Source organism: Corythoichthys intestinalis, chromosome 14, assembly GCF_030265065.1.
Source record: "Corythoichthys intestinalis isolate RoL2023-P3 chromosome 14, ASM3026506v1, whole genome shotgun sequence".
Classification (NCBI taxonomy): domain Eukaryota; kingdom Metazoa; phylum Chordata; class Actinopteri; order Syngnathiformes; family Syngnathidae; genus Corythoichthys; species Corythoichthys intestinalis.
The window spans coordinates 27007815-27025256 of NC_080408.1; the positions used below are offsets into that span (position 1 = coordinate 27007815).

Consider the following 17442-nt stretch of genomic DNA (forward strand, 5'->3'; position numbering starts at 1 on the left):
TTGTTGTTTTAGCATACTTGTCATATTCAGTATGTATCTTCATAATGATAGAACATATCTAAGTCTTGTGGAATAAGTGTATCATTCAGGAAAAACTAAGAAGATTTTAAAATTAAAGACTATTACCTCTTTTTTGACCCTGCCATTTTCCCCTGCTATTTCTTTAATCTTCTGTCACACTCTGGATACCAATAGGGCTGTTTTATTCCTTGAGGACAGAGTGTTTTTACCCTAGAGTGGATTGCTCTGCTATGAATCTATAATGTAATCCCCCAACATGGGAGACACCCATCATTCAAATGTTACAGTGCATTACATTTTCAACCCATCAGATATGTTGGAAAGCTCATACATTGAAATCTGAGAACGATATGAGGTGGAGAGAGAGTAAGAGTGTTCTGCTAGTTTGCGTGTGCGTGTGAGTGCGTGCGTACGAGCGTGCATGTGTGTGTGCATACGCTCGTGCACTACTTTGCTTGTGAATGTGCTTTTGTGCATTGACATGCATTAGCATAGGCGCAGCACAAGCATAGTGTGTTGAGTTTATGGTGTGTACACAAATCTGTGTGAGTGTGTGCATGCAATATACGAGTGCATTTGATTGGCTTTGCGTGTGTGTGCTTTAGTGTGTGTGGCATTTTATATAGAGGAAGTGTGTGTGGGGGTGGAGAATGTGGAAGTGAATTATGCCTTTTTTTCAGAAAGGAGGGGTGAATATATGTATGGGTATACTATGTGGGGGATGGGCAAGCACACTGTATGTATGTTCACTAAGTGTGTGTGTGTGCGTGGGTGTGTGTGTGTAAGGGAAAGAGAGAGAGTGATTGAAAATCTAAGAGCATGCATTTTAATGATGCCTAAATGAAAGTAGGCAATAAACACTAACATGCATGAGCTGCTCTTTTTCCAACATTTGTGTGCACATGCATATGTAGTATACATATGCCACCTAAATGTGCTCCAATATATTATAATTCTCTGTGTGAGAGAAGTAGATGTGTGTTTCATGTGCAGGTTTGACCATCTGTTTAACTGTGCAATGAGTGTGTATGAGTCAGTATGATGTTCACATCTGTGCCAGGCACTAAAATTCTACATTAACTTGAATTGAATGGGGACTGCTTCATACACAATTTTTCTTTGTTTCTTATGGTTCTTGTTGTACTTGCCTGTTTGTCTTGTTTTCTACTCCTATTTGGCAACTCAAGGGGTTTAATACCTAATCATTTCTATTGGGCATTTGTTTAAACATCAGACCAATGTGCTGAAAGCTAGTTTTTTTCCCTTTTTTAAAAAAACAAACAAACAAACAAAAAAAAAACGTCGTCTCCTGCACATGTACAGTATATAAAATGTTTTCTGACTGATATACAGGATTTCATACCATCTAAGTGAGTACAGTGATTTTATTAGATTGTGCATGATATAAACGATCCTCTTAAGCCAAATTCATTTTGTTTCCAATTTGAGAAAACATGTGTCCCAGAAGAAATGATGAAATAATGAGTTCCGGAGTTAAATTGCAACCATCGTAAAACCTTTATTAGCTTTTCAGGCAACATTTTAAATAACAGTTTAACATTCTCAACAGCGGTGCAAGCATAAAAATTTGTTAATTGCTGTTAAAAGTGAAATATAAAGGCATTTACAATGGGTTTCCTAAAATTTGTCTTTACTACTTATCGGGGGTACCCAGGATTATGTCTTTCAAATCGGCCATATAACAGTGAAGTTAATTTTTACGCAATATGGGAGGATTGTTTGCCATTTTACATCTTTAAATGCTAAAAGGCATTGTGCTATACAGTATTTTGTCCAGTGATACCACCATGCATCAAATGAAAAAGTGTGGTCAAGGTTGGAAGTGCACTACATTGCATCCCCCCAGATACACTGTTGTAGTCGGTTATCCTTTCGCCCTCCACTAATAGCTGAACACGCACACACAGACTTCAGAATTTTGAGAACAGAGTGTACAAGCTTCCCATTGATTAGCAGATGCAACAAAGGGTCAGGGGAAAGTAGCCCGAGACTAGTCTCATCATAGTGGTCGCTTGTAGAGTGGTCAAACATAACAGGGTTTAATGCGAGGAAAAAAAATAATTGTCCGCCACAATATCATGTTCAATCAAAGCTGCCAAATCATGTTTAAGCATCGCTTCCAAAGCACAAAATGTGAACCATTCCGCGATGAAAGACATGAAAGACCTATAAAGTTCATTTATCTGTTCGTTCTTTTCTGACTGCCCTATACATATATCTTGTGACTATTTGATAATGTAAGACCTGAACTGTCTATTTGACATGAAAAGTTGCATCATTATACCACTATCAGTTCATGTACTCATGGGTGAAAGTGGGCCAGGACGGTCAGGAACGCAGTTCCAGGATAAGATTCAGAACCAGAACGCAGTTCCGGTATAAGATTCAGGGCCGGAATGCTGTTCCGGTACACGGTGCTTTGATTCCGAAAATATGAGAGCAACTGTCAAAACGCTATGTAAAAAAAAAAAAAATGCTAAGCTGCCACACATGCTTTTAACTCATTTGCTCCCAGAAACGTATTAATACGTTCTAATTTTAAATGCTTCATAGTCCCAAAAACGTATTTATACATCTTTTGCGTTTTTTTTTTTTTTTTTTTCAAGAAAAATGTATACAGTGGTGAGAACAAGTATTTGATACACTGCCAATGGGAAAACCCATTGGCAGTGTATCAAATACTTGTTCTCCCCACTGTATCTTGCAATCTATCTGAGAAACAAAAAACAAGGCTCAAAACCCATTTTAAAGCAATAAATCTGGCCACTGGAGGGCAGTAGGCCGGAGCGCTGGCGGCAGTATGCCAGGCGGCGTATGACCAAACAAAACAACCGAGAGGACGCCTGGAATGCCAGGCGCTGGACGACGGAGCAAAATGACTGAGACCACCGTGCAGCGGGCTTGCCAAGCAGACCCTGCAGAGATTAAAAAATAATCCATCTTTGTAAAACACAACAATGACGGAAAAGTTTACACGGCAGACGCGGCGACAACGGCGTCATCTCGGCGATAACAGGCATCATCTCTCAGTAGTCATGTGTAAACAAATTATTACTTTGCTATCAAAAGCTCTATTTGTCTTGTTCATTATCATATTTTGTAAAAGGAAAACAAAAAATCAGATGTTTGGGATGTAACAAATACAAAAAAAATAGCTGTGTTAAAGTTAAAGTTATGTTTGAAAGGTATGCGTTTACAAAAAGATCATTTTCTCCGTTTTTTTCAGCAGAAATTGGAAAATTGCTCAAACGAAGCTATTTTCTAATGCTGATTTCTAAAGAATGGAAAAAGATATGAGCTTACTTTTTTTTTCTGCTGAAAGAAGAGAGTCTAATCTTACTTTTGGTGGGTTCCATGTTTATATAGCAATAGAACAGAATTTTCTGTGGGCCTTGAAAAAATCAGTCAAAATCCAGAAAAACAGCCGGGAGCGAAGGGCCTTGCTCTGGTGAAAATGGCTGGGAGTGAATGAGTTAAGCTCGAAGAAGAAAACAATATACCAACATCAGATTTACATACACAAGTGCTAACAGCAAGCAAAGTAAAAGTGCTTGTGTAGCGTAATCCGTTTCCACCAATATTTATTATTGATTTTATTCCACGGACGGCATGGAGGTTTCCCCAGCTGCTGCAGTTATCAGAGTCTGAAGATGATGAGTCAAGTCAATGTGCGAATGCACGCAGCAAAGCAAAACGCCTGGACTCATTTATCCGTTCAGTTGGCTGACATAATGACATGTGATCAGCAGAGATGGTTAGCTCTCATTTGGTTCAAATATGCATGTTTTCTGGAACAGAGAAAAAAAGCTTGTTGAATTAATGCGACAAAAAAGGCCAATGCAACATAAAATGGATCAAATCTTTAAGAGCAACGAAAGATTGATGCTTATTTATCATATTTAGTTTTATTTGCTCTGAAGGGAAGGTTCAGAACATCTTAGCTGTCAATGTGCACTTTGGCATTATACTTTTTCATTTATGTTAGGCTACTTATTCATTTTTTTCATGATTTAAAAAAGTCAGTGTTTGCGCGATCTTCAAAATATATTTCATTTCTTTATTATTTAAAAAAAAAAAAAAAAAAGTAAATGTTTACATTAAGTTCAATTTTAATTAAAATTGAGATTTGGCATTTAGTATGTGAGGAAATGAGGGAAAATAAAAATTAGGAGATGGAGGTTGGGGTTATTGCTGTTTTTGTTAACTTTTATTTTGCAAATCATTGAAAAAAATACAATTTTGAATGAAAATCAGTTTTTGTATGTGTTATAGAAATAACTGTGCTAAAACAGTTTTCTTTGCGTTTCAGTAGTTTAAGAGGTTTGCCCCCCCCCCCCCCCCCTCCCAAAGAAATGAAAGAAAACATGAATAAATAAATAAAATTTCTGGCTCCGTGGCGACCTTCACATCGGGGTGTTCCGGCAAGAAATTCTGGCCACTTTCACCCCTGCATATACTATAATACTACTCAGTACAACAGCATTATCAAAAATTATGCCTTTACAAAACTCGTGTTAACTGAGAGTTTTAGACCACTGCAAACTCACTCACTTTGTTAAATTTGTAACACACCAACAATGTTGATTAAACACTACATAATGTTGTGGCTTGTGGGACAGCAACAATAATAATCAGAGCAAAGTGTGTTAAGAATGTACTTTGACTTGCATTCCAAGGCATAGACTCTGTTTACTTACACCTACACTCAATTTTCATCACTCGTGATCAGAGTTAAGAATGACAACTTTTTTTTTTTCTTTTTCGTTTTACTATTCAGGGTGGTTAGATTATTTTTGTAATTGCATTATAGATGATTGTCACCCTGTCACTTAATTTTGGAAAATTTACATATTTTTAGATGGATACAAGTAGGATACAACCAGAGAAGCATGAAGATGAGGGCACACACAGCGGTAAGCAAGGCATGCTCCCTTTATTCTTCTTTTTATTAAATACAGACTTATTCGGTATTTCTGATCTCTGAGTATGTGATTGAGATCCACCTAAACAGCTTGCTGTTCATCACAGAATGCCAATTCCTGGGTGAATTTCACCATCAAATCCACAAAAAATGAGGTGACTCCAGGGATATCAGGACATTTCTCACACACTATTTCTTGCAAAACAATGGAATTTATTGTTAAGACCCACCAGAGGAATTTAAATGCAGTTTTTTAGACCTTTAAACTATTTTAAACGCTGTGGAAACCCTGAATACTGTATATGTACATACAGTGGTATGAAAAAGTATCTGAACCTTTTGGAATTTTTCACATTTCTGCATAAAATCACTATCAAATGTGATCTGATCTTTGTCAAAATCGCACAGATGAAAAAACAGTGCTTTAACGAAAACCACCCAAACATTTGTAGGTTTTCATATTTTCAATGAGGATAGTACTAGTTTGCAAACAATGACACAAGGGGGAAAATAAGTAAGCGAACCATCACATTTACTATTTTGTGGACCCCTCTTTGGCAGCAATAACTTCACCCGGACGCTTCAGATCAGTCTGGCACATCGATTAGGACTAATCTTGGCCCATTCTTCTCCACAAAACTGCTGTAATTCAGTCAGATTCCTGGGATGTCTAGCATGAATCGCTGTCTTTAGGGCATGCCACAACATCTCAATGGGGTTCAAGTCTGGACTTTCACTTGGCCACTCCAGGAAGTGTATTTCGTTCTTCTGAAACCATTCTGAAGTTGATTTACTTCTGTGTTTTGGATCATTGTGTTGTTGCAGCATCCATCCTCTTTTTAGCTTCAACTGTCTGACAGACCGCCTCAGGTTTTCCTGCAAAACATCCTGATAAACCTTTGAATTCATTCTTCCATTAATGATTTCAAGTTGTCCAGGCCCTGAGATAGCAAAACAGCCCCACTTCTTGATGATCCCTCCACCATGCTTCACGGTGGGGATGAGGTGTTGGTGTTGGTGAGCTGTTCCATTTTTCCTCCACACATGACGTCGTCCACAAAATATTTTGCCAAAACTTCTATGTCGTGTCCAAGTGCCTTTTTGCGAACATTAAACAAGCAATAATGTATTTTTTAAATTGTTGACAGCAGTGGCTTCCTCTGTGGAGTCCTCCCATGAACACCATTCTTGGCCATAGTTTTACATATAGTTGATGAGTGCACAGAGACATTGGACTGTGCCAGTGATTTCTGTAAATCTTTAGAAGACACTCTAGTTTTTTTTTTTTACCTCTCTGAGTATTCTGCACTGAACTCTTGGCGTTGTCTTTGGTGGACGGCCACTCCTTGGAAGAGAAGCAACAGTGCCAAACTCTCTCTCCATTTGTAGACAACTTCTCTGACTGTCGATTGATGAACATCCAGTCTTTTAGAGATGGTTTTGTATCTTTTCCCAGCTTTATACAAATCAACAATCCTTGATCACAAGTCTTCAGACAGCTCTTTTGACCGAACCATGATGCACATCAGACAATGCATCTCATCAAGACAATTCTTACCAGGTGTGTGTTTTATAGTGGGCAGGGCAGCTTTAAACCACTTATCAGTGATTGGGCTCACACCTGAGTTAAATTGTTTGGTAAGAATTGTTTTCAATTGCTCTTAAAGTCTCCTTAGGCAGAGGGTTCACTTACTTATTTCCCCCCCTTCTGTCATTGTTTGCATGCTATCCTAATTAAAATATGAAAACCTGTAATTTTTTTGGTGGTTTTAGTTAAAGCAGAAGCTGTTTTTTCATCTGTGCGATTTTGACAAATATCAGGTCACATTTGATGGTGATTTTATGCAATTATGTGAGAAATTCCAAAAGCTTCGCATACTTTTTCATACCACTTTGTGTTTGTGCTGTATGTACGCACTGTATGTGGCATTAAAGAAGAACATAAAGACAATTGTGTTGTACTTAAACCGTGACTTGAAAATAGGTTGGTAAGCTACGCAAGATCCAATTCAGATTGTTTAAATATCTTCTTGAAAATATGGTGGGACAGCCCAGTTCAGGTGGCATTGAGCCAGATCAGCAGAAGCAAAAGCATTCAGACCAATGGAGAAAAACACATTGAAGATGATGAGATATCACACACAAGCAAGTACAGAGGATAATTAGCTCTGTCCGGATGAACCTGTTGGGGGGCCTTGAGGCTCAACCTTGCTCAACCCTGCTCTGCTAATATTTTACAGCAACACTACAAATTAAAGAGACCAAATTGCTAAATTGTGCTGTGTGTGGGGGCCTGTGTTTGCTCGTGCTTTCTTGCATGTGTGTGTATTATTTACTGACCACATACACGTATGTAAATTATACACTGTTTGATACAAGCCAATGAGACAATTGTTCAGGTAGCAAAATATGGTGTGCTGTCAAGGTGGGAAACATCATTTTACACCACTACAAACTCCACACACACACACACACAAAAAATCATGTTCACTCTATTTCAAGTTGAATAAATTGAGCAATTTAAATCTCAAAACTAGAACAACTTTCTTGCATCTGGCAATCAAACAAATTGAGAATAATAAAAACATGCAGGACAGCATGCAGGAGATCATAAATTCATGGCGGGTTCACTTTCTACCATGAATTTGTTCTTTGGAAAGGTCCGAGATATATCTAAATACTCTAATGGAAAGTAAGTATGGCGGTAACTAAACATGACTTCCTGTGCTATGGGCAAACTCTCAAGCTAATTTATTGCAGCTTTCATCTCCAAATATATGTATAAAAGTAAATGTTCTTATGAAAAGCATTTTAAGACATAAATAGTTAAAAACATTAGGTAACTGTGCTTCAACTTTGAAGACTATGTTCAGGGCTTTCTGATGACACACTTACAGTATTAGTAATACAGTACTACATTTCAGTAGCAGCAGTATAATCTGGAGATTTATGCGAATTAACCTACCTCTTTCCTTAAGAAACAAAAATATGTTGTAGTATTTCGGAAAATGTAATACATTAGGTAATATATTCAATATATATTTCAAATAATACAGTATTTTGGTAATTATATTTTCCTTTTAGAAGCATGGAGAAAAAAAAATAAAGTGTAAAGTGCTTCCACAGTTTAGTAATCTGCACACACAGTTTAGTAATCTTTGGGTACAGTTTAATAAAAATAATTTCCAAAGGTACGAGTCCTTCTCAAAAAATTAGCATATTGTGATGAAGTTCATTATTTTCTGTAATGTACTGATAAACATTAGACTTTCATATATTTTAGATTCATTACACACAACTGAAGTAGTTCAAGCCTTTTATTGTTTTAATATTGATGGTTTTGGCAAAGAAGTCAAGAAAAAACAAAAATCCCTATCTCAAAAATTAGCATATTTCATCCGACCAATACAAAAAAAGTGTTTTTTAATACAAAAAAAGTCAACCTTCAATTAATGATATCAGCTATGCACTCAATACTTGGTCGGGAATCCTTTTGCAGAAATGACTGCTTCAATGCGGCGTGGCATGGAGGCAATCAGCCTGTGGCACTGCTGAGGTGTTATGGAGGCCCAGGATGCTTCGATAGCGGCCTTAAGCTCGTCCACAGTGTTGGGTCTGGTGTCTCTCAACTTCCTCTTCACAATATCCCACAGATTCTCTATGGAGTTCAGGTCAGGAGAGTTGGCAGGCCAATTGAGCACAGTAATGCCATGGTCAGTAAACCATTTACCAGTGGTTTTGGCACTATAAGCAGGTGCCAGGTCGTGCTGAAAAATGAAATCTTCATCTCCATAAAGCTTTTCAGCAGATGGAAGCATGACGTGCTCCAAAATCTCCTGCTAGCAACCTGCACTGACCCTGCCCTTGATAAAACACAGTAGACCAACACCAGCAGCTGACATGGCACCCCAGACCATCACTGACTGTGGGTACTTGACACTGGACTTCAGGCATTTTGGCATTTCCTTCTCCCCAGTCTTCCTCCAAACTCTGGGACCTCAATTTCCGAATGACATGCAAAATTTGCTTTCATCTGACAAAAGTACACTGAGCAACAGTCCAGTGCTGCTTCTCTGTTGCCCAGGTCAGGCGCTTCTGCCGCTATTTCAGGTTCAAAAGTGGCTTGGCCTGGGGAATGCGGCACCTGTAGCCCATTTCCAGCACACTCCTGTGCACGGTAGCTCTGGATGTTTCTACTCCAGACTCAGTCCACTGTTTCTGCAGGTCCCCCAAGGTCTGGAATCGGCCCTTCTCCACAATCTCTCTCAGGGTGCGGTCACCTCTTCTGGTTGTGCAGCGTTTCCTGCCACACTTTTTCCTTACCACAGAGGTGCCTTGAGACAGCACTCTGGGAACAGCCTATTCGCTCAGAAATGTCTTTCTGTGTCTTAGCCTCTTGCTTGAGGGTGTCAATGATGGCCTTCTGGACAGCAGTCAGGTCGGCAGTCTTGCCCATGATTGCGGTTTTGAGTAATGAACCATGCTGGGAGTTTTTAAAAGCCTCAGGAATCTTTTGCCGGGGTTTTGAGTTTCTAATTCGTTGATTCAGATGATTAGGTTAGTAGCTTCTTTAGAGTAGAGTTATGATATGCTAATTTTTTGCAATAGGGATTTTTGTTTTTTCTTGAGTTCTTGGCCAAAATCATCAATATTAAAACAATAGTCTGAGCCCACAGTTTAGTAACCTTACTAACCTAATTACAGTGGTACCTCGACATACAATTGCTTCGACACACAATCTTTTCGACATCCGGTCTAAAATTTGACTCGCCATTTGTTTCTACATCCGACGAAATGCTCCAGATACGACGATTTCTTAAGGCGTCGCAATTTCATTGTTTTCCCACAAGACGCATGGCGAATTTTCTTGTGAGAGGAATCAACATGGGTTCCAAGAATGTTAAAGCAGGTGGTGAAAAACAAAAAAAGGTAAGGCTTACCATTGAAATGAAGATGGAAATTATAGATAAATATGAGTGTGGGGTGTGTGAACTGCTTGACAATACTCCTCCGACCTCCTTTTGCCAGTCTTTATAAGTTAAGGTGAAAATGATTATTGTGGTACCAACGCCAAAGAGATTGCCAGCTTTGTCAGGTTTTTAATCATTTATTTCAAAACTTGTGCAAAACAACTCGCCAACTGTCCGCCGCAGTTGACGCCAGCAACAACAGGACATTAAATGAGAAAGTAAAATCTCAACTGCACTCTCTCTTACTCTGTAGTTAGCCACGCAGTGCGTTCAGGTACACCACGCAAAATACATCTGCCACATTAGAACCCGATTGGTTACATTATTAGAAGAATTGTTAATATTATATAATTATTATTCCGATTTTTATTCATAATTTATTTGTTTTGCTCTTTGTAATTGCTATTTGCAATAGTAACAGCAGTATTTATTAAGGATTTAGTGTAAGTTTTCGGGCTGTGGAACGAATTAATGGAATTATAATGTATTCTTATGGGAAAATCCATTGTCACACCCCCGTACCGGTGCCCTATATTCGGCTTGGACTCCAGGAGACTCCGATGGCTGGATGGAGCCCTGGTGGCCATTATTCTGATGTAAAGCACTTTGAATTGCCTTGTGTTGAATTGTGCTATATAAATAAATTTGCCTTGCCTTGCCTTGCCTTCATACTTTTATGCCATTGGCCTAATCAGCTGCCACTCAAACACACTGGAACTAGCGTTGAAGTTGAATCTTTGTGTCAAAATGATTCAATCGAAAAAAAAGTGCCTTCAAAACCTTTTCCAACTTCAAAAAAAAAAAAAAAAAAAAAAAAAAAGAGTTTAAAACCTTTTGCTTTTCAAAAAAAGTGACACCTCAATAAAAAAAAATATATTTCAGATAAAAAATATATTTTCAAAAAATATATGTTTTTGCAAATGATTTTTTTCTTTGATTAAGAATAAGTTTTTTTGATTAAAGCAACTTTTATTGCAATTGAATGATTTAGACACAAATGTCCTACCCCTAATATGGCTCAAACACAAAAAGGATTGCTTCAATCAAAGAAAACAGTTTGAATGAAAAATAAAGTGTTCAAATGCGAATTTCTGAGTCTCAAATATTTTTTCACATTCAAACCTTTTTTTCTACGATTGAATTTTAAAAAATTTTTGATTGAAGTGATTTTTCTTTTGAAAATATATATTTTTTTGTTTGAAGCAACTTATTTTTTGATTGAAGAATAAAGACACAAATGTCCTAGCCAAAATGTGGTCCAAACGCAAAATTACACGACTTCAATCAAAAATGGTGTTTCAATCAAAAAAAAAAAAAAAAAAACGACTTAAAAAAAAAAAAAAAAAAATCAATCAAAGAAAAATAGATTTCAAATATATTTTTTTGAGCTTCAAATTAAATTTTGCATTCAAACACTTTTTTTTTTTTTTTTTTATTGAAGTGACGTTTTCTTCGATTGAAAATATATATTTTGATTGAAGCAACTTTTTTTTAATTTTTATTGAATAATAAAGACACAAATCTACCTCCATATGGGTGGAGCGTAAAATGCCCTCCAATTCTGGTGATGCCTCTAACAAAAATAAGTAAATGAAACTACTGCAAATGTTATCAAACCAAAAGGTTCGGTCAGGGAAACCCGGTGACAAATGACTCTTATTTTGGTAAAAACAAAATGGTTTCCGCTTTCATTGATGCTAACACAAGCTAACTTGATGGTAGTACTGTCTTTGTACGAGTGCTCCGCAAAGTGTTCGCCCGAGCTCGGAGCAACGCGCGCCAGCACCAGCAGCAACGCGACAGCAGCAGTTGTCAGTACAGCAGTCAGCGGGACACATCATTGAAACAGTTTCAGTCGCATCTCAGCCTTGCTGTGCTAAACACCGAAACCATCAAGGAAACAGGTGGAGGCGCGTCTTACAGTGAGTTCTTCTGTCTAAAATAGTTTTAAATGTTGTATTCATTAATTGTCAAGGAAGAATTGCGTAGACTTGGAAGTTCCGGGAGTCATTGGAGCATGAAAACCGGCGTGGAGAGGAGCCCTTGTTCCAAAACTTGCGGGACCCTGTAAAGCTTGCTTTTCGGCTTCGTTTTTCCCTCCTTAAAATTCCCGAGAGTGTGGCGTTTGGTGCCCGAAGTGGCTCGTGGATGTTTCTCCCTATGGTTGCTCAGGGACTTCCAACTTTATAATTAATTAAAAAAAAAAAAAAAAAACACGAACAAAAGCAAATTTTACTTTATTAGAAAGAAGAAGGCAAGCAGAATTAGGAACGTGAGAAGTGGATGTTTATTCAGCCATGGATGTGACAGTTTACCCGGCACCTCCACAGCCTCTGGCCGCGTCAGAGCACACGAGACTGGGGCAGCTCTCCTACCCTGACCCGGCCTTTGGGACCAACAAGGTAGGGGACACAGAGCAGGAACCTTCTCGTGTTGCTCATTGTTTGCCAGATGAAAGTCACCTTTGTGTTGCCCCTGCTATAATTAACTGTGGGGGTATTCATCTGTCTTGCCCTGCCAATTAAATGGTAATTAATTGCTTTATTAACCTGAAGTTAATTAAAGCTGTGTCAGCTACCACTGTCTGTTGACGATGGACTAGGATTTTGTTACTCTCACCAATGTAATTCTAAGTAATTATGATTTGAACAGCATCACAGTATGGTAGACTAATGCGGTTTGGGATTCTTAAAAACACACTTGCAATGGGCATTTCAGGATAGTTAACCTGTTGTCTGAGAAACTCTCGCTTCTGACAAGATGAAAGGTCAGGGTCAGAAACCTGTGACTGATTGAGTTTTGATTTCTGTCTGTCGTCTGTCTGTGGGCAGTATGATTTCTGGTTTTTTGAATGTGATTAACCATTATTATATAATTAAGTGCAAAGGAAAAGTGCAGCTTGCAATGTTAACCTTCAATCTTAATGCAAGGGCCTGGGACAAATTAATGTTGTAATTTAGCTGACGATTCTTCTGACGATTTACCACACTGAAGAGAACAGTAAATGGCTTAACTTCCAAAAATATCCTCATTTTCAATTAACAACAAAGTATGTCATGTCAACTTTGATTCATACAGTGCTTATTTTACTGAAAGGTTTACTTGGAACAAGAAACAGCAACTCAGTAGGAAAAGAAACATTATGGTGTAATGGCCTTGTAATGCATTTATCAGAATATAATTTATGGTAATCCTTTATAACATGCCACTTTGGAATTGATGAAACTAAAGTGAGCTGAAGTATTTTATTCTGGCTTCACAAATAAGTCCCAGGTACTATAAAGTGTCTTACCATGCTCTCAAAGATGAATATATGAGCTGTTTTGCTCAGAAATTGCAGGCAAGCATCCTCTGAAGTGCCTCCACTAAGGTTTCCGCTGCATGCACAGAGTGGGGCATCTGTTCACATTGTATTATTGCACCCTTACATGTGGAACTAATATGTATGGACCTCGAAAGAGGCATGGTGGAATGACGACTATGCTGTAGTTCTTCATCGGGACGCGGCAACTGTACATTAGCCGGCCTTGACCTCTGACCTGGAGATGGGGCACATTAATAGAGCACCACATTATTATTGTAATCATCTTAGATGTTAGGAATGTACTCATTTGACACGTCTAAGTCTGGCAACCTGCTGCTTTGATTCTGGGAAGTTGATGATTGCATGCACAAAGGTATGCCACTGTGCCCAGTGTTGTTGTCAGTCAGTGTTTGTTTGAGAAAAGATAGAGATGGAAGATAGAGGCTGTGGATAGAGAGCAGGCTGTGAGGTTGGGGGTAGGGAATAGAGAGAAAGAGAGAGAGTGAGAGAGAGACAGAGAGAGAGAGTGAGGGTTGTTGGGGGTAGGGATGTTGCAGATGAGTGTGGTTGTAGTGGGGGTGGGGCCACTAAGGTTTGTACTATATTTCTCTCTGTGTGTCTTTTGATTCATGGCTCTGTCGGTCTGATAGACGAGATCATATTACTGTGTGGGGGAACAGAGAGCAACAGAATATAGAGGAGGGAGAGAGACAGGAAAAGCACAGCAGAACATAGAGGCAGTGAGACAGGAAAAATGGGAAGAATAAGGAACAAAATCAGATGAGAACAACTAAAAAAGAAGGTTGTGTAAAAAGAAAAAAAAAGAACTAAGAGTGTGCCCTCCAGATGTGTTAATGTAAAGCCGCAGAGCCTGATTTTCCATTTCATTTGAGTGGATACAATCCTCAGCACAATTACAAGATTCCACTCAAAGTATTATGCATGTGATTATTAACCATGACAACCGATCTGAAACTGAGACTCCACATCCACTGCAACCCTAAATCCATCATTTATATGACGAGCTAAATGTGTCAACTCAAATGTCGAAACTAGCCGGACATTAAACAGATTTTACTTTGCCAGGTGCCATGCGCAGTCTGTGCAATGTCAAAGTATATGTGTGGACTTTCCATCCCTTTTCTGCAATCCAGCCTCCGCTGTATCAGAAATAAGCAACTGTCTGTGTTATATTGAGCTTGGCTCAGCTGGTGCAGTGGTTATTTCCCAACTGGTGGAGAATTGGTATTCAACCAACATCTTTGTGAAATAGTTACACAAAACATAGGAGTCAAATTTTGAGTATTTGGCATAATGGGAGATCTTGCACTTTACTTCAGTTATTTGTACTACTCCTGCTACTCTACATTACTTGAAAGTTTCAATTGTACAAGTGTAATGCAAGAAGGCATACTCAAAGTTTTTACTACTGTGCAATTAGGTATGTTAGCTTCTTGATTTTATCAAAATTGAAAATGTACTGTACATGCAAAAATGAAACATGAATGCACAGTCAACATTGTAAGATTAAAGATAGATTAAACGTTTTTGCTCCAAGATACTGTACAGTAGCCATTTAATGTAAATTGGTTGTAAATTATTTTATTTATATGGATCTTTGTGGCAGCAACTCCTTATTTTGGATTACTTCCTCCACTTTGTCCTTCCCCATAAACTAAAAAGAGTAGTTCCAATACATGAGAACATGTCTGCCTCTGATTTTATCAAATTTGAAAATGTACTCTACATGCATAAATTAAACATGAATGCACAGTCAACATTGTAATGCAGCTAGATGAAACTTTTTTGCTTCAAGATATTGTACAGTAGTCATTTATTGTAAATTGGCTGTAAAATATTTTATTTATATGGATCTTTGTCGCAGTAACTCCTTATTTTGGATTACTCCCTCCACTTTGTCCTTCCCCATAAACTAAAAAGAGTAGTTCCAATACATGAGAACATGTCTGATCGAGGCAATTTCCTGTGTGCTACATGTGTGAAAGGGCAACTCTGGTTCTGTTTCTCCGGACATTGTTTGAACTTCCTGAGATGGCTTTGCATTAATAGCATTCTTCGAAGGTTACACATTAGATTATTACAGGGTTCTGAACCAGAGATAAGCGTCTACTCAAAACCTGCACTCTTATCCTGGTTCAATGGCAGAATCTTATTATGTTTCTTTAATATATGCTGTATGAAGGCAATATTTCTTTGAACAGAGAAAAACAATGTGTTTATTTTTGTGGTATATTTACAATAGATCAATTTCAGCTACAGTTCATCTTCAATTGTGTGCATGGGAAATATTTGAATTGGAATCTACTGTGAGATTTTTGCATGTGACAACCTTGAAATTTATGGACTCATTTAAATGGAGCCAAAATAACTGTCTACCTCTGCCAAGAGTTGACTTCGTTTATGTCTGCAGTAGACATGTGCTGATTACTGGTTTCATGGCATACCGTCATACCGTCACTAAGGCTCAACCCACCCCCATCGGTTGTTGCTCAGTGTCAGTGGGTCAGTTGTACTACATGATGGCTGGAGGAGGTGAAACTCCCGAACTATTTCCCCCCATCGAAGAAAACAAAGTTGCTGTTATGGGAATGCTTCGGCTAGAGAAAAGTTACAGATGGCCGCAGCTTAGAGGAGGAGGGCCAACCGACATGTAAAACATGTTTGTGGAGGGTGGCTGCCGAGGAGGCTATACCTCCAGTATGATTCGCATTTATACAAAATTAAAGGTTAGTAAACACTAAGGGTGTAACGGTACATGTATTTGTATTGAACAGTTTCGGTACGGGGTGCTCGGTTCGGAACGGAGGCGTACCGAACAAGTTTCTGACGTAATGTAACCCTTACTTTTCGAGGCTGTGAGTCGATCGGGTTACAGTTTCTTTGTGTAAATTATATTTACTCCGTCTTCTCTACTATAATTAGGACCAACACGGTAGGACAGTATATAACCCAGAAACGTCAACGGCGCGAGAACGTGGCCGCCGCGAAAACCCAGTGAAACGCCGGCGTTGAAGTCAATCAGCCAATGCACACCAGTCGCAGTACGGCCGCGTGTTCGCGTCCCAGAAGCGTCTCAATTTGACGCGAGACGCGGCCCTCCTGCATCAATACTACCAGCTAGGATCGGGCAGACCGGAAGTCACTCGTGTAAAAATATGGTGGATCCGATCGATTTTCAAACTAATAGGCAATCGTAACCCACTTTTTGAGTTCATTAGATCTCTTGAGTGGTAGATCGGTGCACTGTTGACTTGTCTTTGTTGATTTACTGCTGTCTTCTCTGCTATAATAATAACCAGCACGGCCCCGTGTTCAATACAAAACCCTCCTACCACAACAAAATAAGTAGGAACTAAATATTCACATAGGAACTAAAGTTAAACAACATAAAATAAAATTGATGAAATTAAAATAAATAAAATTTTCGGACTATAAGCCGCTACTTTTTTCTTTCATTTTGAATCCTGCGGCTTATAGTCCAGTGCGGCTTATTTGTTGATTTATTTGGGTTCATAGATATACTTTATTTGACAGTGGCATCATAAGACAGTCATAAGACCGTCATAATTATGACATGACACTATCGTGGGCATTACTGAATGCTTATGTAATTTAGTGTCATCTGGCAAATTATGTCACTAATTCCATTTATGTCCAGCTTGGATCTTTTACATCCATTCAAAAGTGAGATAGTTCGTCAGATAACACTAAATGACATCTGTTATAAGCACTCATGAACGCTCATGTCAGTGTAATGTCATAATAAATCATAAAATCATAACTTGCAATTAATGAAGGAACAGTAACCGAAGAAAGATTTGGCACAGAACATTAGTTTTGATTGTTATATACATCTGTCGCGCTGCAGTGCATACTAGGAGGCATGTTGGACAACAACAGTGTTGACGGCGGGAGGTTGACTGTATCCCTCAAGGGAGCAGTGATGGCCAAATAAAGCTTCTTGAAGCAATTCATGGTGGTTCATTTGGTCTTAGGAAAGTCGTATGATGCTGCTGTCAAATAGAGTGTTACTGGTTAATATCTTTTGCTGTAAATATCCAATAATGCAGTGAGGACAGCTGCAGTTTATAGTCCAGTGCGCCTTATCTTTGAGCAATTGCTGTTATCGTGCCAAATTTGGTGAGTGGCGGCTTACAGTCAGGTGTGCCCTATAGTCCCAAAAT

The 17442-nt window shown here is 38.6% G+C and overlaps 1 protein-coding gene across 4 annotated transcripts in view; it reads left to right on the forward strand.

Annotated features, from left to right (window-relative positions):
* The first annotated feature begins 11643 nt into the window (after window positions 1-11643).
* The window catches only part of tox (thymocyte selection-associated high mobility group box), an 87192-nt gene continuing 81393 nt past the window's right edge, over window positions 11644-17442 (forward strand). Inside the window, exons 1-2 of one of the 4 annotated variants that reach the window (XM_057858201.1) lie at window positions 11644-11855; window positions 12178-12335. In XM_057858201.1, the coding sequence (XP_057714184.1) occupies window positions 12231-12335 (105 nt within the window). In that variant the 5' untranslated portion in view covers window positions 11644-11855; window positions 12178-12230. Of the gene's footprint in view, window positions 12336-17442 lie in introns of all 4 variants that reach the window. The other 3 variants (XM_057858202.1, XM_057858199.1, XM_057858203.1) reach the window with 3 other exon arrangements.